Raw genomic sequence first — 27,067 nt, forward strand, 5'->3', positions numbered from 1 at the left:
AAGTCTTTATTAAATCTACATTAAATATTGGGGTTTCGAAGAATGGAAGCATTCCTTGAAGTTATATACGCCATTGTTACAATCTGCACCCATTTCCCAGTTCCACCTTTGTCAATTTTTGTCCATTTAATACAATTCACAGGGGAGGCTATCTGATGCCTTTACTTAGCCCAACTTCTCTCTCACTTCACACTCAAGTTTATTATCAGCCATATGCATAAGAACAACCTGATGAAACAGTGTTCTCTGGTCCTCTGTGTGAAACATGTGGACATACAACCAGACACAACATACATACAGGTAAACAATACATACACAGGACAAATATACATTTATATAAAATATAAGTTATTGAGTGAATATTAGAAATTCGAATGGTTAGTTTGAGCAATTCCTTTGTTTGCTCAGTATTCTCACTGCCTGTGGGAAGAAGCTGTTCCTCAGCCTGGTGGTGCTGGCTCTGATCCTCCTGGATCCCTTTTCCCGACAGGAGCAGCTGAAAGATGCTGTGTGCAGGGTGGAAGGGGTCCTCAATTATTTTGTCACCCTCGTTAGACAGCGATCCAGGAAGATCGCATCAATCCTCTCTGCCACTCATGTGGTCCTGTGGATTGACCACCGATCCATTTCTCTGCAGCAACATATCACACTGTGATGCAGCCAGGCAGGACACTCTTGATAGAACTCTATAGAAGGATGGCGTGATGGTGGACAGTAAACTTGCCTGTCTCAGTCTTCCCAGGAAGTGCAGTCATTGTGCCTTCCTGACATCTGAGGAGATGTTTAGTGTCCATGATAGATCACTAATTAAATGGATCAAGGAACTTGGTGCTCTCGACTTTCTCCACTATCAAGTTGTTGACGAGTAGGGAGGATGATCATTCCTGATCCTCCTGAAATCCACGGTCATGATCTCGTTCTTGTCTGCACTGAAACTCGGGTTGTTGCTCTCACACCATATATCGAGACTTTCCACCTCTTCTCTGTTGTATTATCAATGTAGTTGACTTTTAACTACCCTCAAAATAGACCAGCTGGCCACTTAGCTCAAGGAATGGGGAAAAATGAATCAATTAAAATTATTTGTGTATATTATTTTCAAAGGTGGTCCAAACTCTTGTCTTTGTGGAACAATCAGCATCCAGGAAGTCAATTATTCAATCTTAAATGGCTGGATAGAAATTTGTTTTGTTTGTGCTATGGATTTTGCTTGGTAATTTACCACTTAACACTGGCAAATCTGTTTGTTGAATTGTTGACCTGGTGCAGGAATAGCATTTAAATAAAGAGGAAATGCTCCAAGGGTTTGGAGAATATGTATTTTTGGATTAATTGAGTTGACTTGAATGTTTTTGATTGACATTTTTTTTTAGCAAGGATGTGTGCATGGCAACCATTTTTTTTCTTCATTTGTTTATTGGCTAAAGTTTGTAATAGCATTGTTCTGTGACAGTATTATGTCAAGCAGGTATATGTTGTCACACACAGCCTCCCCATTTAAGATTGGAACAACGATCGCAAACACAGACCTATTGCTGTATGCAAGTTCTGACCCAATATGTACATTTGTTTCCTAGTGCTTTACAAGAATGAGGAATTTGTTTCATCAATTTTTTTTTGGGGGGGGGGGAAGCGAAAAAAAAGGAAATGTTGCTGTGTATATTTTAATGATGAACACTGTATGTATTATTATTGATATGATTCATGGTGCAATAAATTTTAAAAATTCTGATTTCCCATATTAATTTAATAACAGTGAATTGTGTTCATTAATTAAATTCCTCTCCAAAATACATAATTTTGAGCAAGCATATACTCAAAATGATTTATGCTGGATGCAAAATCTTCCCATGAGCTAATCAGATCAAAATGAGTTCAAAATTTGTAGTAAGTTAAATGTGCATACAGTTTAAAAGTAGATGTCCTATTTAAGCTTGGAGAAAATTAAATACAATATTAAAGATAGAAAGTTTCAATTTGTAAAGAATGCGATCATGATTGGAAGAATTAAGAATTTTGAATGTCCCAGAGATTCTTTTTCCAATATCTGGAGGTCGCCATCAGATCCATAATTTTCCTTTTCTTTTACAAATGTTACCTTGATTAGAGGAAGGGGGTAGATTAGATTTAATTTTTAGGTTTTTGTTTTTTTCTTTTTTTCTTTTATCAATTTTTATTTGAATTAATTTGTAAAATCTGATTTAACATGGTTTCAATAACTTGTATCACATGTGGATTAAGGAGCTGTCTAATGTAGTTCCATCCTTTTTTTTGTACTTGTGATATATGATATAAAGTGTGTTTTTCTTAAAATTTTGTATGTAAGTTTATATGTTAAACTCAATTTTTAAAAATCTATAAAAAGGTTGTGCAAGTCTCTTCCTCTTCTCCCGATACTCACTCCCTCCTTTTTAATATGTGTTCTTAAAAAATCCTTGCATTTAAACAACATTCGCTTTTCTTTTAAATGTTAGGTTTAGGATAAAGTAAAGAAATCAATTCTAACGTTTGAAAATGTGCAATTAATGTACTCTGTAATATTTTCCAATATGTTTACCACATGAAAAGCATATAATGAAATTTGAACAATCATCAGTAAATAGTGTTTTGAGCAATTGGACTTGAATTCTCCTAATGAATAAAAGCCTGTATTAACAAGTTGCTGGCATCACCCTCTCCATTTGTTTTTGTCAATTTGCACAATTGTTTATACAGTAATTTTTTTAAGTTGTGACTAGGAATAAAAAAAGAATGACCACCAGAGTGTACTTATCTATCTTCTAATCATGTACCTGGATCAATGTGTATTTATCTAAATTAGCAAATGATGGAATATGTACAAATTAGTACTCAATGCAGTCAAAACTACATTCACAAAGTTTATTGGGGAAATGACTAGTATTTTACCTGAGCAGCAAGGTCCAATATGCTTTAAAAATGCACAAGTGCAATTTATTTTTCCTTTAACTTTGACACCAGACTGACTTGAAAAATCCCATGACTCATTCAACATCTCAGTATTGTGATTTAATAACAAATCAAAACTAATTGGTAGAACCACTCCTTTCACGAAGGCCCAGAAAATTATTTGTGATATTAAAATATGATTTATTACAATATTTAAATATTTCCTGTTAAAATAGACCAGTGTTTCATACAAACTGTTAAGACCCGCTTGTTAATATCAGTAACAGCAATTCCTTGGTTTAAAGTTAGACAAAGTTGAATTCTACTCATCAAATTTTCAATGTATATTCTTAAATATTGTATGCAGTGTTATGGTTATGTTTAGTTAAAGACTACTTAAACATGCTTTTGTCTGAATCAGTCCTCCACCAACAATGACCTAATCAAGAAATATTATGAGTTATTCTCCTGTTTATACAGTATAAATTCCAAAAGTAAACACATCTTTATTTTATTGTAGTAACTCACTGGAAAAAATGTCATTATCATTGTAAAATTACTCAGATTCCTAACCTTGATTACACAATATTTCAAACTCTGGGATTTTGCATTTCATAAATTTTAAACTCTTCAATTTGTTAAATGATATTTGAACTGTGCAACTGAAGTGAAATGAGAGGCATGGTTCCATGTACCAGCGCACTATAACATGGATAATAAGTGGTGAACAATTAAGAAAATTGTATTGCAATTCTACTTTCTGTGATCATGCACTTTTCTGGACATAGATAGCAAGTGCATTAATGCTCTTGTTTTGCACACTACGCTTTTGGGACAATCTTGCTTGCCAAGATCTTGGATGATGACATAAACTGCACTTGGTCTGACACAGGCTCCAAAGGCTGAGAAACATTTTTTGTTATCATTCAGTTGTTTTGAAATTGTACCCCAGAGAGTGCATTAAATTCAAAAGTAATTCACAAAATATACCAAGAAAAGAAGTTAGTATAAGGCCTTGTTCAATGTACTTATCTATGTTAAAATGCAGTGAATCGGTTGTACGTCACCTGTTAGTGTGGATTGAGCTGTGTAATATTATTGTGACATCATTTGTATTTTATATTGTATATAGATATGTTTTAAAGGAGATCAATTGTGGCAGGTTTTTAGTGTAGGTCACATACAAACACTTCAAAACAGATCTCATTTAAAATACTGGAACTCTGCTCAAGCTAGACAGGCAGGCTCCAAGTGCTTTTGCAAAAGCTTTGACGAGTGCCTATAGAGACTTCACAATGGATTGTTGTTTTGAAAAGCAACAGATGAAAGAACTCAGAGGATTAGGTCCAGAGCCGCAGGCTGTCTGGGGGTGCTGCTTGCTGTTCTAAGGGAGTCATGTGGTTTTGCCAAACATGTTTTTCTCTGTGAGAGAGAGAGAGAGAGAGAGAGAGAGAGAGAGTTCAGTTCTTCAGTTTTACAGCTGGAACTGGAACAGGACAAGCTGGCAAGCTTGTAGGAAAAAAACCATTTGGAAGGCAGGTTGTAAGTGCTTAGTTCAGCCTGGTCAAAGCCCTTGAGGTCCATACAAGAGGAGAGGACTGGGTACCTAATGTTTCACTTTAAATAAGAGAAATGAAAAGGAACTCTGTGGTGAGCTGAAAGAAAGAGGTTATCACCTGGAAAGCCCTGATGGGGCAAGTTTTTTCGGCAAGACACTGAAGTGGCTGGTTACAAGGAATCAGTTGTGGGTGTCCAGCGAACAACAAATCTCTCTCTGAAAACCAACAAGATCCTTCCTAAGCAGTAACCATTTACCTTTCAGGAACCAAAGCCTGGTGAAACTCATAAATGTTAAATTCTGTGCACAATTAAAGAATTGCCTGCAACCTTTAAACCTTGAGGAGTGAAAAGTGAGATTGGACTTGTGAATTAAAGAACTTTTCTAAACTTACTCAAACATTACATACACTTGCGTTTAGAATTAGAAGGGGGTTAAGTTAATAATAAGTTAAAGTTTGATCCTGTTTTCATGATAATTAAAAGCAACTTTTGTTTAAGTAACCATTTATCTTGGTAAATATCTATTGCTGCTGGGTTTTGAGGTCCTCTGGGATCGTAACAGTAGCAACCATATTAAGACCAAATAATTTGTCACTTAAGATGATCTTCTGGCTATCAATCCCATAGGATGATGATGATGGTTCTTTTCAGTTTGTGTGGTTTGATAAGAAGGTACCCCACTCCTCAGAAAGGAACAGCATATGCGTGAATGGATTTACGTGAGTGGAGGTTGCACATGTCCAGACCCACCCTCTCGACATCCCCTCTCAGATCCAGCAGCTTGGTGAGGTCCAAGACAGCTGGAGGATGTTTTATTGCAGTGAATGACCAGACCAAGCTTCAATGCAAGGAATACCCTTTCCGCACTTCATGACACGTGTTTGCTAGATGGCCATTGGCCCTACAAGAGGGTTCATCCGCTCTTTAACAGGTCTTGTTTTTCATCCTGCAGGGTGTCTAGCCACCCTCCTCACCAGGCAAGCCTGGTGGAGGAACCGGTTTAGTCACCGAACACCTGACCGTGCGACAGGTAGTACTCGGTTACATGGTGCCAGTAGAACTCAGACAACTGACCTGACCTGAAATATTATCACATTATAACTAATTACAACACACAGTTTGGACTATCCCAATAATTTCTACGGTTCTTGAGGTTCACCATTTTTAGAGTCTTGTATTTCCCAGATTCCTACTGCTCTTTAAATTACCAACTATAGAAATGGAATTGCATCCCTAAATCCTGCTTGCTTTATTCTGGAAGATGTTGTAAAATCTACGTTTCTGATTAAATCCTTAGATGTGTTCAAATTTTACCTGATAATGTTGGTGTAAAACACCTTGAGATGCTTTACTGTCTTAAAATAATAATAAATATTTTTGGCTTGGCTTCGCAGACGAAGATTTATGGAGGGGTAATGTCCACTTCAGCTGCAGGCTCGTTTGTGGCTGACCAGTCCGATACGGGACAGGCGGACACGGTTGCAGCGGTTGCAAGGGAAAATTGGTTGGTTGGGGTTGGGTGTTGGGTTTTTCCTCCTTTGTCTTTTTGTCAGTGAGGTGGACTCTGCGGTCTTCTTCAAAGGAGGTTGCTGCCCGCCGAACTGTGAGGCGCCAAGATGCACGGTTTGAGGCGATATCAGCCCACTGGCGGTGGTCAATGTGGCAGGCACCAAGAGATTTCTTTAGGCAGTCCTTGTACCTCTTCTTTGCTGCACCTCTGTCACGGTGGCCAGTGGAGAGCTCGCCATATAACACGATCTTGGGAAGGCGATGGTCCTCCATTCTGGAGATGTGACCTACCCAGCGCAGTTTGATCTTCAGCAGCGTGGATTCGATGCTGTCGGCCTCTGCCATCTCGAGTACTTCGATGTTAGGGATGAAGTCGCTCCAATTAATGTTGAGGATGGAGCGGAGACAATACTGGTGGAAGCGTTCTAGGAGCCGTAGGTGATGCCCGTAGAGGACCTACGATTCGGAGCCGAACAGGAGTGTGGGTATGACAACGGCTCTGTATACGCTAATCTTTGTGAGGTTTTTCAGTTGGTTGTTTTTCCAGACTCTTTTGTGTAGTCTTCCAAAGGCGCTATTTGCCTTGGCGAGTCTGTTGTCTATCTCGTTGTCGATCCTTGCATCCGATGAAATGGTGCAGCCGAGATAGGTAAACTGGTTGACCGTTTTGAGTTTTGTGTGCCCGATGGAGATGTGGGGGGGCTGGTAGTCATGGTGGGGAGCTGGCTGATGGAGGATCTCAGTTTTCTTCAGGCTGACTTCCAGGCCAAACATTTTGGCAGTTTCCGCAAAACAGGACATCAAAGTGTATGTCAATATGTAGAGATATCTTTTTACATGATTTTTGCAGTATCAGAATTTATCATCATGAACAAGTCACAAAATGTGGTGTTTTGCGGCAGTATCATAGAGCAAACATTCATATTATAAACCATCTTACAACAATAATACCAAAAAAGAGTGCATGAAAAGTAAGGCAGGAATCTGGTGGCAGCGGGAAAGAAGTTATCCTTCTGCTAATGAGTGCTTGTTTTTAGACACCTGTACCTTTTCCCCAATGGAAGCAGAGTGAAGAGGTCATGGCCTGGGCGGTGCAGGGTCTTTGAGGATAAAGGCTGCTTTTATAAGATGCTGTCTCATGTAGATGTCCTCGATGGAGCAAAGTCTTGTGCCTGTGATGTTGCAGACCGAGTTAACAACCGTCTAGAGTTCTTTCTTGTCTTGAGATTTGGCACCTCGATACCAGACAGTGAAGCAACCAGCCAGAATGGTCTCCATGGTACAGCTGTAGAAGTTTACGAGAGTCTTCGGTGACATTCCAAATGTCCTCAAATACCTCACAAAGTATAGACACTGGTGAACCTTCTTTGAGATTATATCAACATGGAGGCTCCAGGATGGATCCTCTGAGATGTTGACACCTGGGAATTTGAAGTTGTTGACCTTCTCCACTACTGGGCCCTCGATGAGGACTGGGTCCACAATCATCTCCTTGGTATTGCTATCGTTGAACACAAGCATGTTAGAGTGACACCAACAAAGAGCTGATCTATCTCACTCCTGTACGCTTCCTCATTTCTGTTTGTAATTCTGTTGACGACTGTGGTGTTATCGACAAACATGTAGATAGCATTGGATTGTACCTGGCCACACAGTTATGGGTAGAGCAATAAGCACGCATCCTTGAGGTGTACCTGTGTTGATCATCAGTGAGGAGACGTTGTTTCCAATTCATACTGACTATGTTATGAAAAATCAAGGATCCAGTTGCAGAGTGGGGTACAAAGGTGCAGAGTTTGAGGCCTCTTAACCAGCACTGGGGGAATAATGGTATTGAAGGCAAAACTGTAGCCTATGAAGAGCATCTGTATGTATGAATTGCTGTTTCAAGGTGATCCAGAGCTGAGTGGAGACCCAGCGATATTGCATCTGCTGAGGAGAGATTGTGGCAATAGGCGAATTACAGCAGGTCCAGATCTTAACTTAGGTACATGTTAATTCCGGCCTCTCAAAGCATTTCCTCACAGTCAAAGTTAGTGCTTTTAGGCGGTGGTTGTTGAGGCAGCCCATGCTACGTTTCTTGGATACTGGGATGATTGATGCCCTTTTGAAGCTGGTAGGAACCTTTGACTGCCACAAGGAGAGGTTGAAAATGTCTGTGAACACTCTGGCTAGTTGGTTGGCACAGATTTCCAGTACCCCACCTGCTACGCCATCAGGACCTGATGCCTTGCAAGGGTTCACCCTTTTGAAATGGAAGCCAAATCATTATTGTTGAGGTTGATATATTTTTGGAAGCTTATAGGTTTGAGGGTTATTGGGAACTGGCACAGAAAAGGTGCTGGAGCCAGTATAGGTCACCCATTGTTTATATTAAATTCTGGGGCAGGCTTGAGGGCCCTGGTGTTCTTCTGTTTCTATTTTCATTCGTTCTTGTGAAATAATATCGAGTCATTTGCTGTTCCCAAGAACCATGTGATTCTTGAAAATAGTCATGAAAATGTTAGTTTCCACTAGTAAGGAACATTATTTACCCCTTCAGGGTTTCGTTAAATGTAAAATAAAAGTTTACTTCATTCTGGTACTTAAAATTACTCTACAGTAAACAAAACAATGTAACTATATAGAGAAATCGAAAAGGGGATTTTTATTTTCACTTAGAGGGTTTTGAATTAATTAGGCCTGTTTTCACTTTGCAATTACTTTAAATAGATTGGTCACTTTATACAAGTATCAAAAGGACCATAATTCCATGCTTAATATCATTATCAAAATATAAGGCATTGACTAAGTATATGGCATGGTTGGCGTAACAGTTAGCACAATGTCTTTACAGCGCCAGCAATTGGGACCAGGGTTCGAATCCCCTGCTGTCTGTAAGGAGTTTGTACATTCTCCCCGTGTCTACGTGGATTTTCCTCGGGGGTGCCAGTTTCCTCCCACCACTCAAAACCTACCAGGGGTGCAGGTTAATCGGGTATAAATTGGGTGGCACGGACTCATGGACCGAAATGGTCTGTTACTGTGCTGTATATCTAAATGTAAAAGTTACCCCCTCCATAAATCTTCGTCCGCGAAGCCAAGCCAAAGAAAGAAGAAAAGTTACAGGACATATACTATGTAGGCATATTTACATTATTAGGTGGAATAGCTATAAGAACCACTTTTAAATTTTTTTTATTGTTGTTTTACTGAGGTGAGAATTGTAGCTTCTGAAGAAAAGCTTTTTCTATTCTCACTTGTTACTAATTGAATTAGAATTACAATTTCTTCTACATAAACTAAAGCAAAGAATAAATTGGCAACTTCTGCTGAAAAATTTGAGGCAGCTATTTGTAAGAAAGTTAAATGGCTTTTATGTAAGTTCCGCAGAGTCGACATCAAACAAGCCCAGTCCATTTTGGTACAGTTTTGCTCACACTTGTCGTTTTATGTCAAGAGTAGATAGTCAAATCATCTGTGAAGCATCAGCCAATGTCCTTGTCGCCATCTGCTTACTAAGAAATACACTTAGAGCAGCTGCAGAATTACAGAGGCAATGATGCATTTTCATTCTTTTCGTGGTATGTCCTTTCTTTTAACCTTCCGATTGTGTAGCCATGAAATGATACACGATTTCTGTAAAATGTAATAATTGTTTTGTGATCATTATTAACAAGAGAGTTAGTTATTGATGCAATCATTGATTATACAAATGTTTAGAGTACATTGTGAGCTCAATGCTGTATATTTTTAATATAAACGGAAAATATTTGACTTCCTTGCTATTTGTACTTGACAATTTGAGCAAGAGCTTGCCTTGAAATGTACAATTTACAGTGTATACAATTCTCTTTCAGAGCAGTTAGTATTGGGAATGTACAAAGAGCCATCGCAGGCGTGGGACAGAGACTACGACAATTTCATCCTACCCTTGTTGGAGGATTTGCAGCCGTGCTACATCCTTTACCGCCTTGACAGCCAGAATGCACAGGGATATGAATGGCTCTTTATTTCCTGGTCACCTGATTATTCCCCAGTAAGTTTTACATGCTGTTGTTCATTACCAAAAACATTAGAAATATTAAGAGGACATTCAGGCATTAGACGGAACTTAAAGCTTCAGTTCAAACTTTATCTTTTTTATTTGATTTCTTTTTAAATGTAAAATCTGGATTGCAACCAATGGCACCAGTCTGGATCGGCATTTGTGCGATGCAACTTATTAATAACTTTGCTCTCTAACAAAGTTTCTGAGCTGAGTCGTTTGCTGTGTTCAAGTGTGAACCCATCTGGGAATATATTAATACCCCCTCTTCAAATAACATAACATAACATAACAATTACAGCACGGAAACAGGCCATTAGGCCCTTCTAGTCCGCACCGCACCAAACACCCCTCTCTAGTCCCACCTCCCTGCACAATGCCCATAACCCTCCATCTTCTTCTCATCCATATACCTGTCCAACCTTTTCTTAAATAATACAATTGACTCCGCCGCCACTATTTCTCCCGGAAGCTCATTCCACACGGCTACCACTCTCTGAGTAAAGAAGTTCCCCCTCATGTTACCTCTAAACCTCTGCCCCTTAATTCTTAACTCATGTCCTCTTGTTTTAATCTTTCCTCCTCTTAACGGAAATAGTCTATCCACATCCACTCTGTCTATCCCTTTCATAATCTTAAATACTTCTATCAAATCCCCTCTCAACCTTCTACGCTCCAAAGAATAAAGACCTAATCTGTCCAATCTCTCCCTATACTCTAGATGCTTAAACCCAGGTAACATTCTGGTAAACCTTCTCTGCACTCTCTCCACTCTGTTTATATCCTTCCTATAATTAGGCGATCATTTTATTTTATTTCCACTTTCTGAACTTGATCATGTAAATGAAAAATATATATCAAACTGGGTGGTATTCCATAGCAGCTCATAAATTTTCAATTGCCTCCGATACAAAAGAAATCGAAACCAGTTTTCATATAGCTAATGTGTCTCTTGGGATGTATTTTTTGACCAATTGAAGTACATTATCTTCATTGTAAATAGATGGTGTAACAATATGACATGATATTAATTTACAATAAAGATAATGTACTTCCATATGCTACTACATGCTTTAATTAAAAAGGTTTACTCTATATCCCCAAGTTTTAAATGACCCAACACCCCCCCCCCCCCCCCACCAAGCTTTCAAGTAAAACAGGATTGTTCCATTTAATAGATAAGTTGTCTGTCATTAAGTTTTGAGAATGTTTTGAACTTTAAAGATGTAACCTGTGCCTTACATTGAGTCCATAGGAAACAATGGAATAGAAATGGACCAAATGGTGGTTGTTCTCCAAATCATTTGCTGTGCTCCATCATAGCAGATAAACCATCAACTTTCAATCACAATTACTACATTAAGTTAACCATTGCATGCAGTGAGTTCAAGTATTTAAAAATTGATTATCCATTGAAAATGGAATAAATCGATTTTGTATAAAGGCATTTTAGGCAGGACAGCACTTCTCATTCCAATTTCATCATTTATTTTATTCCAAATATAAATCAAATGTTTCAAAAAGGGTGATTCCCTCTCTCCAGATAATAATTTTGATTCCCATTTATATATAAAATCTTCCAACTTCCTCTTTCCTATTTTATCAATTTCTATTTTAATCCATGCTGATTTTACTTCCTCATTAAAAAAAAAAGGTCAAAAAATCTCAATTGAGCTGCCTTATAATAATTATTAAAATTTGGTAATTGCAAACCTCAGAACTCAAATTTTCATGTCATTTTATCTAAAGAAACTCTTGACATCTTACCCATCTAAAGAAAATTTTGAATATATTTTCTTGAAAAACTTTTGTGGTGTCATTATTGGTAATGTTTGGAATAAATATTGTACCCTAGGAAATATATTAATTTTGACACAATTAACCCTACCCAATAATGTTATTGGTAACATCTTCCACTTATTCAAATCCTCACCAATTTTCTGAAATAAAGGTACATAATTCAATTTATATAGATTCCCTAAATAATTATCTACCTATATACATAAATATTCCATTCATCGGCCATTTAAATTGAGTAACTTCTGAACACTGAGTGTAGTCTACTATATTAAGGGGCTTAATTTCACTTTTATCTCAATTCACTTTATAACTCAAAACCTTGCTGTACTCCTCCAATCTTAAATATAATTTGAGTAGCAAATTTATTGGTTCCATCAAATAAATCAAAACATCATCATCAAATAAATTAATTTTATATTCTTCCTGATTAACCTTAATCTCTTTATTATCCGGATCAGATCAAATCAATTCTGCAAGAGGTTTAATCTCTAAGATAAATAAAGCAGGTGATAAAGGGCATCCTTGCCTACTAGATCTAGTTAATGGAAGCAATGCTGAAACCTTCCCATTTGTAACAACTTTAGCCATAGGATTATTATCTAAAGCTTTAACCCAATTTATAAATACCAGTCCAATCCTAAATCTCTCAAACACCTTAAACAAAAAATCTCTTATAATCTTTAAAATGCTTTTTCTGCATCCAAAGCCACTGCCACACTTAAAGCACCCCTCTTTTGTGCTAAATGTAGTATGTACTAAGTAATCTAGTTACATTGTCCACAGATAATCTCTTTATCAGTTTTGGTAAAAACTTCATCAATCTATTAGTTATGTTTTTCACAATTATCTTATAATCTACATTTAACAAGGAAATTGGTCTGTAGGACAATGGTTTTAAAGGGTCTGTATTTTTTTGGTAATACCGTTATTATTGCGGTAGAGAAAGTTTCTGGGAGGGTATGTGTTACTATTGCCTGTCCTAATACATCCATAAATGGAGGAATCAATGTCTTTAAATTCTTTATAATATTCAGGTGGGAAACTATTCTCTCCAAGAGATTTATTACTTGTAATGAGCTCAATGCTTCCTTCACGAGGTGGTCACGCGATGGAGTAGTGACTGGTTAAGTGAAACCAGCGCTCCCCAGAGAAAAATTTAAAAGTGGGAAAAAAACAAAGTTGTAACAAAAGAAAATACAGGAAACAGTACATAAACATTGAAAGAAAAGAAAGAAAATGGCTCTGAAGAAGGAAAGAGTTGCAACAAATAGTAAAGAAGAACTGAATAAATCACCGGAAGATTTTAAAAAAAGGCCTTACCTGCACGCCGGAACTGGGAGCTCTCCTGGGTTACATAACCCACGCTGTGAAGCCGGCAGGTGAGCAACATCGGGGTGAGAGGGCGCAGGGCAGGCTCCAGCGATGGCTGATGGAAAAAAAGGGAACGCTAATGTGCATGCGCAAGGAGTTGCGCATGCGCAGAACGCATTCCAGTCAAGACACTGAAGAGAACAGCGAGCTTCTGCAAGCCCAATGATAAGCAAAGCAGGAGAAACAGTCTTGAAAATGGATTCAACATCAAGTGAGGATACGGAACAAGAATTAGAAGACTTGGAAGTGTCAGAGAAGATACAGAAGAAAATTAAAGGTAAAAGACAAAAACAAACAGTAGACATAAAGTACTTAGACAATCAGATAAGAGTGATGATGGAAACATTAATGTCAGATAGCAGAGTTAATAGAGAATGTGTGCTAAAAACAGATATTAAAATTCAACGCATGGAAAATGTAATAAGGAATATGAAAAACCAATGTGAAGAAGTAGAAGAGAGTGTGAAAGGTGTGGAAATGGAAATGACTATCTTAAAGGAAAAAAACAGAAGAAAGGAGTAAAGAAGTCACAAAGACACCAGAAAATTGACATCCTTGAAAATTTTAGTCAGCATAATAATATAAAAATAGTGGGCCTGAAAGAAGGTGTGGAAGGTACGGACATAAAAGGATTTCTAAAACAATGGATTCCACAAGCTCTGGAGAAGGAAGAACTCCAGGAGGAAAGAGAAATTGAAAGAGCTCACAAAGCTTTGGCACTGAAGCCACAGGCACAGCAATGCCCACGTTCCATCCAGGTCAAATGATTAAGGTATCCAACAAAGGAAAAAATATTAGGGCTGGTAGCCAGAAGAACAAAATAAATTAAAGGTCCATTGGAACATAATGGGAATAAGATATTTTTCTTATTGAACTTAAAGAAACAGAAGGAATTTAACCCAATAAAAGACACATTATGGAGAAAAGGTTATAATTCTGTCTTACAACACCTGCAGTGTTAAAATATTCATCCTGGGCAGACAAAACAGACTGTTTGATGTCCCAAGAGAAGCTCGAGACCTTGTTGAACAACTGGCATTCCACAAGGAAGAGAGTGATGGACAGAACTAAGAGACAGTTAAAGACAGTATATAAATATATCTTTGGAGGTTAACTGGTTGATTAATTGTTGGTTTATATGAGAACTTTGTTTTAAGTGTTTAGAAAATAAGTTATAAATTCTCTGGGGGAGGGTTGGGTCTTGGGAGAGATGTTCTGCTGCTAAAATCAGTTGATAATTGCATTTTATACTGCAGCCTGTAATGTTAAGGGTATTGTGGTTGTCATGCAGGTCAGCAAGGGCAACTCAATAAGGGGGGGGGGGGGGTTCTCTATGTTTTTTTGACAGTTTATTACTTTTTCTTTGGTTTTTACTGTTTCTTTGGTTTTTAACTGTTTCAGGGTGTTTGTGTCAACATGTATAGAAAGATGTGTGAAATTTCAAAATGTGAGAGAAAGGAAGTTGGAGGGTCTGAGAGGATGGTATGTAAAAATCACAGGCTAACGGAATGAATACGTTGAAGTTTTGATTATTAATATTAATGGAATACATAACCAAATCAAGAGATAAAGGTTATTGACATCACTAAAAAAGGAAAAAATAAATATTGCATTTGTACAGGAAACTCAACTAACAGAACAAGGGCATTGTAAATTGAAAAGAGATTGGGTGGTAGCATCATCTTACTATTAGAAGGCTAGGGGGTGGCTATTTTAATTAATAAAAAATTGCCTATTAAAATAGAAAATGTAGCTACAAACCCAGCTATGAGGTATGTTGTGATAGTATGCCAGATTTATTCGGAATCGTAGAATTTATTTAATATATATGCACCTAATGAGGATTTTTTTTTACAGTTAGCAGATACACAAGGGCATATTTTATTGGGTGGAAATTTTAATTTTAGCTTGGATCCGTTATTAGATAAAACCAGGAAAAAAACAAAAATAGAGTAAAGCACCTAAATTTACATCAAGTTCAGTGCAAGATATGAAGATAATAGACAAATGGAGGAAACAATACCTAAAAGATAGAGATTACTCATATTATTCTAACAGGCATAAGACGTACTCCTAGGTTGATATATTTTTACTTTCAGCCCAAATATAAGGGAGAGTCCAAGGAGTGAATATAAAGCAAGATTGTTATCAGATCACTCACCCTTACGGCTAACAATTGCTCTGGAGGATACTCCTAATAAAGGATATAAATGGAGACTTAATCCCATCTTACTAAAAAGACAAGATTATAGACAATTTATAGAAAAACAAATTAAAATATATTTTGATACGAATACAAATTCAGTAACAGATAAATTTATATTATGGGATACAATGAAAGCCTTTATTAGAGAGCAAATAATACAACTAAAATCAAAAATAATAGTACCTAGAAATAGAAAAATTAGAAAAAGATATAGTAAAGTTAGAGAAAGATTTAATGAAAGGAGAAATAAAGAGAAAAAAAGACAATTAACGGAGAAAAAATTGAAATATGACATGTTACAAACATACCAAGTGGTTAAAAAAAAACATAATGAAAAGAAAACAAAGATACTATGAATTGGGTGAGAAAACTCACAAAATCTTGGCTTGGCAGTTGAAGACAGAGCAAGTAACAAGAACTATTATAGCCACAAGAAAAAGAAATAATCAGATTTCATATAAACCACAAGAGATTAATGAAAATTTCAGGAGTTTTTATAAGCAATTATACCAATCAGAGATCTTAGAAAAGAATAAGGAAATAGATAAATGTTTGAAAAGAATCAAGTTACCCCAGTTAGATAAGGAAGAACAAGGTAAATTAGCAAATCCCCTGATGGTTACGGAAGTATATGACACATTAATGAATCTTGCAAATAATAAAACACAAAGGCGAGGATGGATTCCCTACAGAATTTTACAAAACTTTTAAAAACCTATTAATTACACCTTTTTTAGATGTAATAAAACAGGTGGAAAAAACTAGAAATTTACCTGAATCTTGTAAGATGGCAATAATCACAGTAATTCCAAAAACAGGGAAAGACCTATTGTCACCATCTTCATACAGATCAATTTCCTTATTAAATACTGATTATAAATTAATAGCAAAATTACTAGCAAATAGATTAGCGAATTGTTTACTGAGGTTGGTGAAATCAGATCAATCAGGATCTATTAAGAATAGAAGGGCAGCAGATAATGTATGTAAATTTATCAATCTGATACATACGGCACAAGAAAATAAAATTCCAACAGTGCAGTAGCTCTAGATACAGAGAAGGCTTTTGATAGGCTGGAATGGAACTTTCTCTTTAAAGTTCTTCAGAAATTTAAAATACCAGAAAAATGTATTAATTGGATCAAAGCTCTAAATAATAATTATAAAGCAAGAATATTTCAGATTATTTCAAATTGAGTAGGTCAACAAGTCAGGGATGCCCATTATTACCTTCCCTTTTTACCTTGGCAATAGAACCATTGGCAGAAATGATAAGAACAGATAGAATGATAAAGGAAATAAGGATTAAAGAGGAAGAATTTAAAATTAGTTTATTTGAGAATGACATTATGGTATATTTAACCCAGCCAGAAGAATCAGTAAAGAGGTTTCATACCAATTTGAAAGAATATGGGGCAATTTCAGGGTACAAAGTTAATATTGATAAAAATGAAGTAATGCCAATGAATACAGTAAACTATACACAAATGTAAAAAAAGAATCCCCTTTTAAATGACAGGTACAGGCAATACGTTATTTAAGCATCAGAATAAATAATAATTTAAATCATTTGTTTAAATTAAACTACCAGCCGTTAATGAAAAAAAAATACAGGAAGATTTAGAGAAATGGAAAGGCTTGCCAATAACTAATAGGGAGAGTAAATTGTATCAAAATGAATATATTCGCATGGTTGCAATATTTATTTCAAAAGCTAGCTATTCTAGTAATGGGAATTTTTTCAAAAATTGAATAAATTGATAAGAAAATTTCAATGGAAAGGTAAGAAACCAAGAATAGCCTTTAAAAAAGCTGATAGGGACATATAAACAAGGAGAAATGCAATTGCCAAATTTTAAAAATTGCTATAGGGTTGCCCAATTAGATTCTTGTCAGATTTTTATAAGGTAGGAGAAAAGCCAGCCTAGCTGAGGATGGGAGAAAGTGTTTCAGAAGATGTACTTTACAAGTTGAATGATAAGTTAGTGCAACATAACAGTTTACCAATACTACACTGTATATTAAAAATATGGAGTAAAATACATTTAGACCAAAAGTTAATAAACTATCAAATACCAAATATGTTGCTGCAGCAAAACCAATTAATACCTTTTACAATGAGTAACATATATTTTAAGGAATGTTCAAGAAAAGGAATAACAAGAATTAAAAAACTGTTTTCTGGGTAATAATCTACTAACATTTGAACAGCTAAAAGATAAATATGGAATATCGCACAGTTCAATATTTTCATACTATCAATTAAAAACATATTTAAAAGAAAAGCTGGGAAATGATCCAAGGTTGCCAGAGGGTAGTAGCTTTGAATATATAATTAAAAAGATTATTACAAATATGTATATTAAATTACAAGACAAAGGAAAAGATGAGGCAATGTACAGACCCAAACGTCATTGGGAAAATGATTTAAACATGCAAATTAGTAATGAGACCTGGAAGGAATTATGTTTGGGCACTATGACAAATACAATAAATGGCCAGTGTCGAATGATACAATAAAATTGGCTTCACAGACTATACGTTACACCTCAAAAATTAAAAGAATGGAACCCGACAGTATCTGTAAACAAGAAATTGGTACAATAGTACATTCAATTTGGACATGTACAAAATTGAAGCCATCTTCGAAGGACTTAAATTCAATTACAAAAAAAACAAGATACCAAAAGACCCAGAAAATTTTCTGTTAAGCATTATAAAAGACAGAGTTAAAATTAAATTTAAACAGATTCCAAAAATGATTTATTAAGATTGCATTAGAGGCAGCTTAAAAATACATAATGCTAACTTGGAAAATGGAAGCACCCCTGAAAATACAGCAATGGCGCACAGAAATGAACAAATGAATTCCATTAGAGAAAATTACACACAATATGAACAAATTTGGGACCAATATATAAACTTTATTGGTAACTGCAACCTCGGGCCTCCAGCTGTTAGCTCTTAATGAGAAAGAGTATATGTAAGGAAAAAGCGAATCACATAATATTTAAAAGACACGCTCTGATTCTTGGATTTTTTTGTTTATTTTCTCTTTTGGTTCTGTTTTTCTTCTCTCTATAGTTTTTGGGGGTGGAAAGGAGAGAGGTTGGGGAGAAAATGGAAAAAGTCACCATGTATATATTCATACAAAGTTTGTGTAAATATTGTTATAGATCAATTATAATGTGATGTATTAAATTTTAAAAATTTAAAAATGCTTCCCCCACCTCCGTTGATGTGAAAGGGACATCCAACTCCCTTTGCTCTTGTAGAGTTAACATGGGTAACCTTGTTTATGACAAAAAAAAATCTGCAACTTAGGTTTATATAACTGAGAGTAAAATTGTTTAAAAGTATCATTTATTTCATAGAGTTTAAAAGTAATCACATTCGACTCTTGTTTTAATTGCATTGATAGTCCTTGAAACTTGTTCTGTTTTCAATTGCCAAGCAAGAACCATATGAGCTCTTTCATGTAGCTCATAGTATCTCTGCTTAGTTCTCATTATTGCTTTCTCTGTTCTATATGTTTGTAATATATTATACTGAAGTTTCTTATTTATAAACCTTCTTCGTTTTTCCTCTTTTATGGACGCTGGACAATTTTATTTTAGGACCAGGGACAGGACTGAACCTACAGGGAAAAGAAAGAAAGAATCGTGCACTGCTGTGAAGCGCTGAAGAAGTGCTGGGAAAAGCAGGCTCTGAAACTGTGCTGGGAAGCTGAAAGCTGTCAAAAGCGCAAGAGCCACACACTGGAAGCCAGTGGGCTCACGGAGAGCACGCCTAGTGCAGTCAACCCCTCTCCATCGATGGAAGGGGGGCTGAAGGTACACACTGGGGCAGTTGAAGAGCCCAGTGCACTGTTTTTTTGAACACGTTTGTCAGTTGGTTGGTTGGAGGGTAGTCAGTCAGCCTGTCAATGTGCTCACCCTGTAGTTTCAGTGGGAGAAAGAAGACTGAGCTACTTTGTCTACGGGTGCAAGCATTGTTGTCCTGACAGCAGTTTGTACCACTCTGATACCCAGAGTCCTGTGTGTGTCCAACCTGGGCTTCCCCAGTCCCTTTCCAAAAGAAGGACTTTGTGTGACAGGAGTCATTTGATGACCCAAAACAGGGTGTTTAGAGGAGAAGACTTGTGTAACAGAAGGTGGGCTTTGGAAATGTGATTAGGAGGTCACTGGGTGAAAATTCACATGTGAGGAAATTAAAGCTGGTTGTTGCCACATTCGAAACTCAGGAAAGTCGGAAGTCTACAATGATCGTATGTCTACAGTGATCGTATGTCTACAGTGATCGTATGTCTACAGTGATCGTAAGTCTACAGTGATCACAGCCATCTGTCTCCACATCCAACTAGAAAACCAGCATGCAACCCAAACTAAGAATCCCGAGCCTGGAGACCAGTCTCTGTGAGCTGTTCCTTTTTGACTGATGGACTTGACGTGACTGACTTGATATTTTGTAAAGGGAGTTTTCTTTTGGGCTTGGACTGTAATGGTCTGGGTTTTTTCCCCACATACACTTTATAAATATGTCATGTAGAATTGCCATAGAGGCTTACATTTGGGTGTTAAATTTATTGAGATAATTCTATTTTTGTTAATATGTTAATAAATTTTGTGTTAAACATAACCCATCTGTTTACATATCTCTCAATTGCTGCTGGTGAGGCGTAACACCTCAGAAACCTGTCTTTGTAAATCCTTTTCTAAACGTTATCTCTTTTTCAATTGATCCAATTTTTTCATGTAATCCTTAATTTTAGAGCTATAACATAATTTGTCCCCTTAAATACACTTTCATCACATCCCATAAAATAAATTTATCATTAACCAAATTAGAATTAGTCTGAAAGAAAATCTGAATTTGCCTTTTAACAAAATCACAGAAATCTTTTTTGTTAATAATATTGAATTAAATCTCCATCTATACATGAATTGTTCTTTATCAAACATTGTAAATGTCATTAATAAAGGTGAATACTTCATAGTCATCTTGATTGATTCTATCTTGAGGATGTACTGACATAAAAAATAAATCTATCCTTGAATAAGAATTATGCTATCTGCATTAAAAGAATAATCTGTCTCTCTTGGACGAATTCTTCTCCATAAACCAATTAAATTCAAATCTTTCATTAATGTAAAGGTGGTTTTGCTGCCTTTGCTCTTGTAACTGTTCTAGATGATCTATCTAAAATTGGATCTGGACAAAAATTAAAATCCCCAGCTATTAAAATATTCTGATATCTTTGTGCCAAATTTAAAAAATGTTTCTTGTATAAATTTTTCGTCATCTACAGTTGGTGCATAAACATTCAAAAAAGTTCATAATTCTGAAAAGTTAGGAATTGTTCTTGAAAATCTCTTATGAATCCACATGTAACCAGGCTACTCTAGCTGAAACTAAATCAGTCTTTTATATGGTTCAGTATGATGTCCCTGTTGTTATATTCTATGCCTCTATTGAGAAAGCCAGAATTTGAATGTGCCTTATTGATCGCTTTCTCAACATGTCCTACTTCTCTAAATGCCCTGCAAAAAATTTGTTTCAATGCCCATTTTATTCTTTATTGCCTTTCCTATTCTTCCTACCAAAATGGATCGATCACCTTGCTTTGCTCTGCACATGCCTCTGAAGTGCCAGTTAATGAAGAAACCAAAGTTAACCAGAAATCATGGCTTTTATTAGTAGAAACTTAGTAATACAATAATGAATTATAATGGGCGCATACACAGTTATACCCAAGGGGAGTGTCTCTAGTGGTAGAGATAATACATGTCCAATGTCGAGAGCAGACTAAGCACAGCGAAAAACTGACAGCATGACACAGATTCATCATAGCCTCCTCTCTCCCCATTCTACCAGCCTAATTGCATCTTGCAGCTTTTTCTCACTATCTTCTTCAGTTTGCATTGCTGACAGATTTTGTGTCATCTGCAGTTTACACACCCCCAAGCATAAGTCACAAAAATGGATTAAGAAAAAGCAATGGCCCTAATATTTATCCCTGGGGAATGCCAACGATATTATTTTTTAATTCACTTGGTGTATCAAATTTTCTGGCCCCTTAAATAAGCCTTCAATGTGTCCCATATTATGAGTTATCCTCAGTAGAGAGGCAGTTCCTCTCACAGAACCATTCTATCTGAGCTCTTAAAAAAGCTACAAAAATTTGGTTTTCCCAACAGGTGCCGTCTATACACAGAGGTCTGCTTATCTGGCATTATAATGGATAAGATCAAGGGTGAATGGTCCAACAATAGCCAAGCCATGTACTCAGTTTCCACTATCCTACCCTCCAATTGGGCTGACACCAGGAAAAAATAATCAATTCTATTGTAGGAATTGTGTTGTCTCGAGTAAAAGGAGTAATCCCTTTCCCTTGGATTCAGCTTTCACCAGACATCTATGAGATTCAGCTCTTTTATAAAGGCCAGTGTAGACTTAGCCACTCTGGCCCTTGTTACATTTTTTGCTAACTTGTCCATGACCGGATCCATGCAAAAATTGAAATCCTCTCCAAAAATATATCTTGTATAAATTTTTCGACATTGAAATTCAAGGCCTATACATTCATCAGAATCCAGGATTCCGAGTATATTTGACAATGCATCATCATAATCTCCCCCTGGGTCAGTGACCACCTCCCCCACCCCCACTGGAACATTCTTCCCCATCAGGATGACCACTCCCCTGCCTCTGGGTGTAAAGGAGGCTCTACTAATTGACCACCCACCCCTCCCCCCTTTAGCTTTACGTGTTCTTACTGTAAGGGGAGTCTCTTGTAGAAACACTGCCCGCTTGCATTAATATCATTGACATTGAAACTCAAAACTTTAATTTCCTTGTCCACTACCTTAGGGTTGTCCCTGTATCCTTACCCCCCACCCCCACCTTGACTATTTTCTTTTGACTTGTATCTGCCGCCCCTTTTTTCTTCCACCAACTTTTGGCACAGACGTCCGCACTCAAACTAAAACTTTATAAATTAAAAGAACTATGTACAACAAATCAACACAATACGATATAAACCCCCCCTATTAATCCCTTCATCCTCCTTCCCGCTAAGCTCCCCTATTCCTCCCGGCACCATTGACCATAGAGTTGGCGCCAATTCCCCCACCAAACCAAGGCATGCCCGCAGCACCAATCTAGACGCTACCCCTCCTACTGCATCTCTGTGCTCTCAACATTTAAACATTATTAACCTTCTAACCATTACTTTGAACAAAACTAAATAAACTTGACTTTTTACAACATTGTATATATGTACACAGCCAGAAGCCCTCTCGCCGACTTATTGACCCATTTGGACATCTTCCCACGTGACTTCTAGGGAGTTCGCAAAGTTCACCATTTCCAAGAATTTTTTATCCCCTCCTAGCAACAGTATGGTCAATGTCACAGGGTGCAATAACCTGTAGACCATTCCCTTGCTTTGCAGGATTATTTTTTCCCGCATCAAACTCCTTCCTCCTCTTCAACAATGTCATACTAATGTCGGGGGATAAAGAGGATGTTGCTACTCCTCCCCCCACTACCTTGACTAGACCTCCCCCTCTGCCACCCAAAGAACCTTTTCCTTAAATTTTATCAGAATTGAACAGAGTCACAGCCCAGGATCCAGTAGAGGGAATAAAGACCGTTGTACCCTTTCTATCCGTAAATCAACCCCCATCCTAAGTATCTAGTCTTTAAAACATTTTATGGGGTCATTCCCTCCAACCCCTCTTTTACCCCACAATATTCTTTCTCCTATTAAAGTTCTCCAATGCATCCAACCTATTGTTAGGTAAAAACATCATGATCTGGGAATGTAGAGGGAGTCACCCAGTGCTGGGCCATAGCAAGATGCAGTTGTGACCTTGTACTCTCAAGATAAGAGTGGGGATGACAAATTGATGTGCAGGAGGCTAGCAGAGAGGGATAGCAACAGTTTATTCATTGGACAATGTCATGGTATGATAATTTACTAAGTACGTATCCTAAGGTATATAAAAAACACCACTTGCTGATAACGGCAGAATGCGCCTTCTCCAACTAACACTGTTAGTTGCAAGTGTTACAATCCGGCAATAAAGAACAAAGAACCTTGATTTCCACTCAGTCTGGTGTTTGACTCACTCATTCATGAACAAAGCAGACCTAACACTATCCAAAATGTCCTCCCTCTCTCTGATCCATGCGTCCCTGTGATTCTCTGAACACTTTACACAATCCTCTACCTTCTTTACCCTTTCCTCAATACGCATCACCCTCCCTGACAGGTGTGCCATGGCCCTTTTGACCTCCCATATCTACTGATAGACCACTTAGAACATTCTTTAATCTAGTTTCGGAAGCCCTCTCTACCGCCCCCATAACTTCCCTGAAACCCTCCATGGAGGGTTTCACTGCTTCTTCCATATACTCCTCCAACACCTTCACCCTTTGCAGAGATGGGCCTCCCTCCTGGTCGCTCTCACCATTCCCCTTGAGGTCGCTTCTGGTGCTTCTGCTCCTTGACCTTGTACACACTGCCTCACTCCTGCCACCTCCATGTTGTGCCTGCTGCCCGCAGGGCTCCGTTTGAGCTGCAGGTTGGGTCGCTCTCCCAACGCTGTCTGTAACTCTGCTCCTGCCTGCTGTTGCCAGCCTGTGATCACCCGCACCTTTACTGGTCTCACCGCTGCCCGCCTCATGGTTTCTGCTGCTGCCACCTCTGACCCTCCCCGGTTGCCACAGTGGCCCACTGGAATCTACGCATTTCTCAGGCTCATTGCCTTCAACGCTGCCTGAACATCTGCTCCTGCCCGCTGCCACTGGCCCATGATCACCATTTTAATCAGACGCGCCCTCCACTCACCTCGTTATCACTGCCACTTCCAATCTTCTCCTGTCATTGCGACATCCCCTTTGACTCTCCACGGTTTGCAGTCTTCTGTTGCCTGCTGTTTCTCCCTGGTTCTCCTCTCAAGGTAAGCAGCCCGTGATCTCTTCCCACGGTGGCCTCAGGTAGGCCCCGCTGATCTCCACACCACGAGGTCGCTCCTCCTTGACATCCCGCAATGCTGGAACTGCAGTTTCCTTCTGTGGAGGTCTTTTATCTTTCTTCCCCATGCTTTCTTCTCTCTTCCCATGCTGTCTGGAGCACTTCTTGGATTTTTCCTGACTGTTTTACTTGTATTTTGTCTGTCTTCCCTCGAGTTCTGAGATGTTGCCACTACTCTCCTCCCATCATCATGTGACTCCTATCAATGTCCAACTTTGCTGATACATCTGTTGTGTGGCATCCTATCAAAAGCCTTCTGGAAATCATGTACACCATATCAAATTGCATTACTCATCAACTTGATCTGTTACCTCATCAAAGACAATCAATCAACTTGATTAAACAAAATTTGCCATTAACAAATTTATTCTGGCTGGCTTAAATTAATCCATTCTCCCTACCCCCACAGGTGACTCAATCTTGTCACAGATTAATATCCTTGCACTAAATTCACATTGGCATGCCTGCATTTGTTATAGACAATAGGAGCTGGAGTAGGCCCTTCGGATCTTCGAGCCAGCATCACCATTCTCGATCATGACTGATCATCCATAATCAGTACCCTGATCCTGCCTTCTCCCCATATCCCTTGGCTCTACTATCTTTAAGAGCTCTATCTAACTCTTTCTTGACAGTGTTGAGAGAATTTGCCTCTACTACCTTCTGAGGCAGATAGATTGGCTTATTTTTTTGATCAAAGCAGTAACCTTTTCTAGTCTCCCATTTTTTGGCATAATTCTCACATCCATAGAATATTAAAAGATCATAGTATCCCCATTATTTTCTGCCATGCATCATCCTTCAAAGTCCAATGCATCCCATCTGACCCCAGTCAAATTCAACAAACTTTTCTACTAATTCACTGCTATCAATTTTTGATGTATCTATTATCTATCTTCTTCATTTATCTTCAGAAGCACACTCTTCCCCATACTCGTATATTACCCTAATATTGTCGAAAGCACCAATATTAAAGTTTCCATTTTTGCCTTCAATATGTCCCACTTCTCTGTCCACCATCCTTTTGCTATTCACTTACTTATGGAAAACTCCCATATTCCCATTTAATGTCAGCAGCTAAAGACCAGAATTTACTTCTTAAAGTCAATGGGTATCACTTGGCCTCTGCAATCAGTACCTCCTGAAAAGGATTGAAATTGAAATCAAAACTTCTGTATTAATTGGGATGAAGTGTTCTTTTAACTCTGGTTTAGTTGTAAATTTACTTGAATCTGTCTCACTTTAGAACACTGCCATTTTAATGACAATGTTAATTTATTATTTACATTACCTATCGGATTTACAATTTATCATAGAAATGATGATAAGAGAATCAGGCAGATTATGAAAATGACAGATGCCATATTGATAATAACAAGGTTACAAAATTAAAATCAAAAAGATCTATTCATTTTCGGTCTAATACCATAAAACAACACGTTTTCCAATCTATACCATAAGTGATTTGAATAGAGGATGCTAGTTGCCTCAGAGGAAAATAGTGGGTTTAAAAAAAAAATCATGATTCCAGCTGTGCCCTGAAATTGTCTTGCACATTTAAAAAAAACATTTTCTGGAAGAAAATTCTGCTGACTTGGCTCTTATGGGCAATAAAAGCAACATGAGTGTCATCTTCATTGCAAAATGATGCACAATCTGTTTCTCTTTTAATAAATGCATCATCTACATCTGTTTAGTGCCTAGAAACAGTTATAATGGAAACCTTGTACATTCTCATATGACATATACAATACTCCTTGTGATTATCTGTTGCCAATTTTAATAGCTTGTAAACAAAGTCAAATTACTGAGTTATACAAAGCTACACCCTTGCCCTATCATTTTTCACCTTTTTTCCTGTACTATCCTCCCACCCATGTTCGTCTATGACCTCTTACCTGTTAGCCTGTACTCCTACCCCTTCCCTTCCTCTCCCCCCACCTTTTTGTCCATGTGCCTGTCTGCTATTTGCTCATACTTTAACGAAGGGCTCAGGCCTGAAATTTTGATTACCCTTTACTTCCTTTCGATGCTTTGTGACCTGCTGAATTTCTTCAGCGCTTTTGTGTATTGCACCATAATCACAGTGTCTGCCATCTTTCCTGTTTGTCCAGTAATGTTTAAATTTTGCTTTGTTTAGTCTCATTTTCTTAAGAATATATATAATCTCCAGTTTATGAACAGGAGAAATGATGCTTCTTTTAATCTACACTGAATATTTATAGGCATTTTTCATCTTCTGGTGTCCAGAAAGCTATTTTCATACATCTGTTCATGTGGAAAACTTTGGCGTAAATATTTCCTCTCTTGTCAGTTTTAATCAAAAAATTTGCAGTGGAATTAAATCATAATTTTATTCCCACATTTTCTGCTCTTCCTTATATCTCTACATCTTAGCATAATGCAAAACACCTGCAATATTTTTTTAAAGAATAATTTTTTTTGCAGTTTGGAAAATCCACCTGTTCATGAGAATACACTGCCACCTCCTGGCATGATCAGTGAACAAACTAATGAAGTTTGAAGCTATTTTTTCAATACTTCATCATAAAAGCATATTGATAAATGATTTTTGTAGTAATATAACACTCTGTGGATGAAATCCATTGCAATGGTGATTAATTTTTATTTTATATGTGCACTAAAT

At 37.4% G+C, this 27,067-nt stretch overlaps 1 protein-coding gene across 8 annotated transcripts in view; it reads left to right on the forward strand.

Moving 5' to 3' along the window:
- Positions 1–27,067, forward strand: part of twf2 (twinfilin-2) — a 168,235-nt gene that overhangs the window by 96,179 nt on the left and 44,989 nt on the right. For 6 of the 8 annotated variants that reach the window (XM_069936581.1, XM_069936583.1, XM_069936578.1 and 3 more), the window contains exons 3-4: positions 9,816–9,994; positions 14,576–14,656. In XM_069936581.1, the coding sequence (XP_069792682.1) occupies positions 9,816–9,994; positions 14,576–14,656 (260 nt within the window). The remainder of the gene's footprint in view (positions 1–9,815; positions 9,995–14,575; positions 14,657–27,067) is intronic. The other 2 variants (XM_069936580.1, XM_069936585.1) reach the window with 1 other exon arrangement.

This window comes from Narcine bancroftii, chromosome 5 (assembly GCF_036971445.1).
Source record: "Narcine bancroftii isolate sNarBan1 chromosome 5, sNarBan1.hap1, whole genome shotgun sequence".
In the NCBI taxonomy this organism is placed as follows: Eukaryota; Metazoa; Chordata; class Chondrichthyes; order Torpediniformes; family Narcinidae; genus Narcine; species Narcine bancroftii.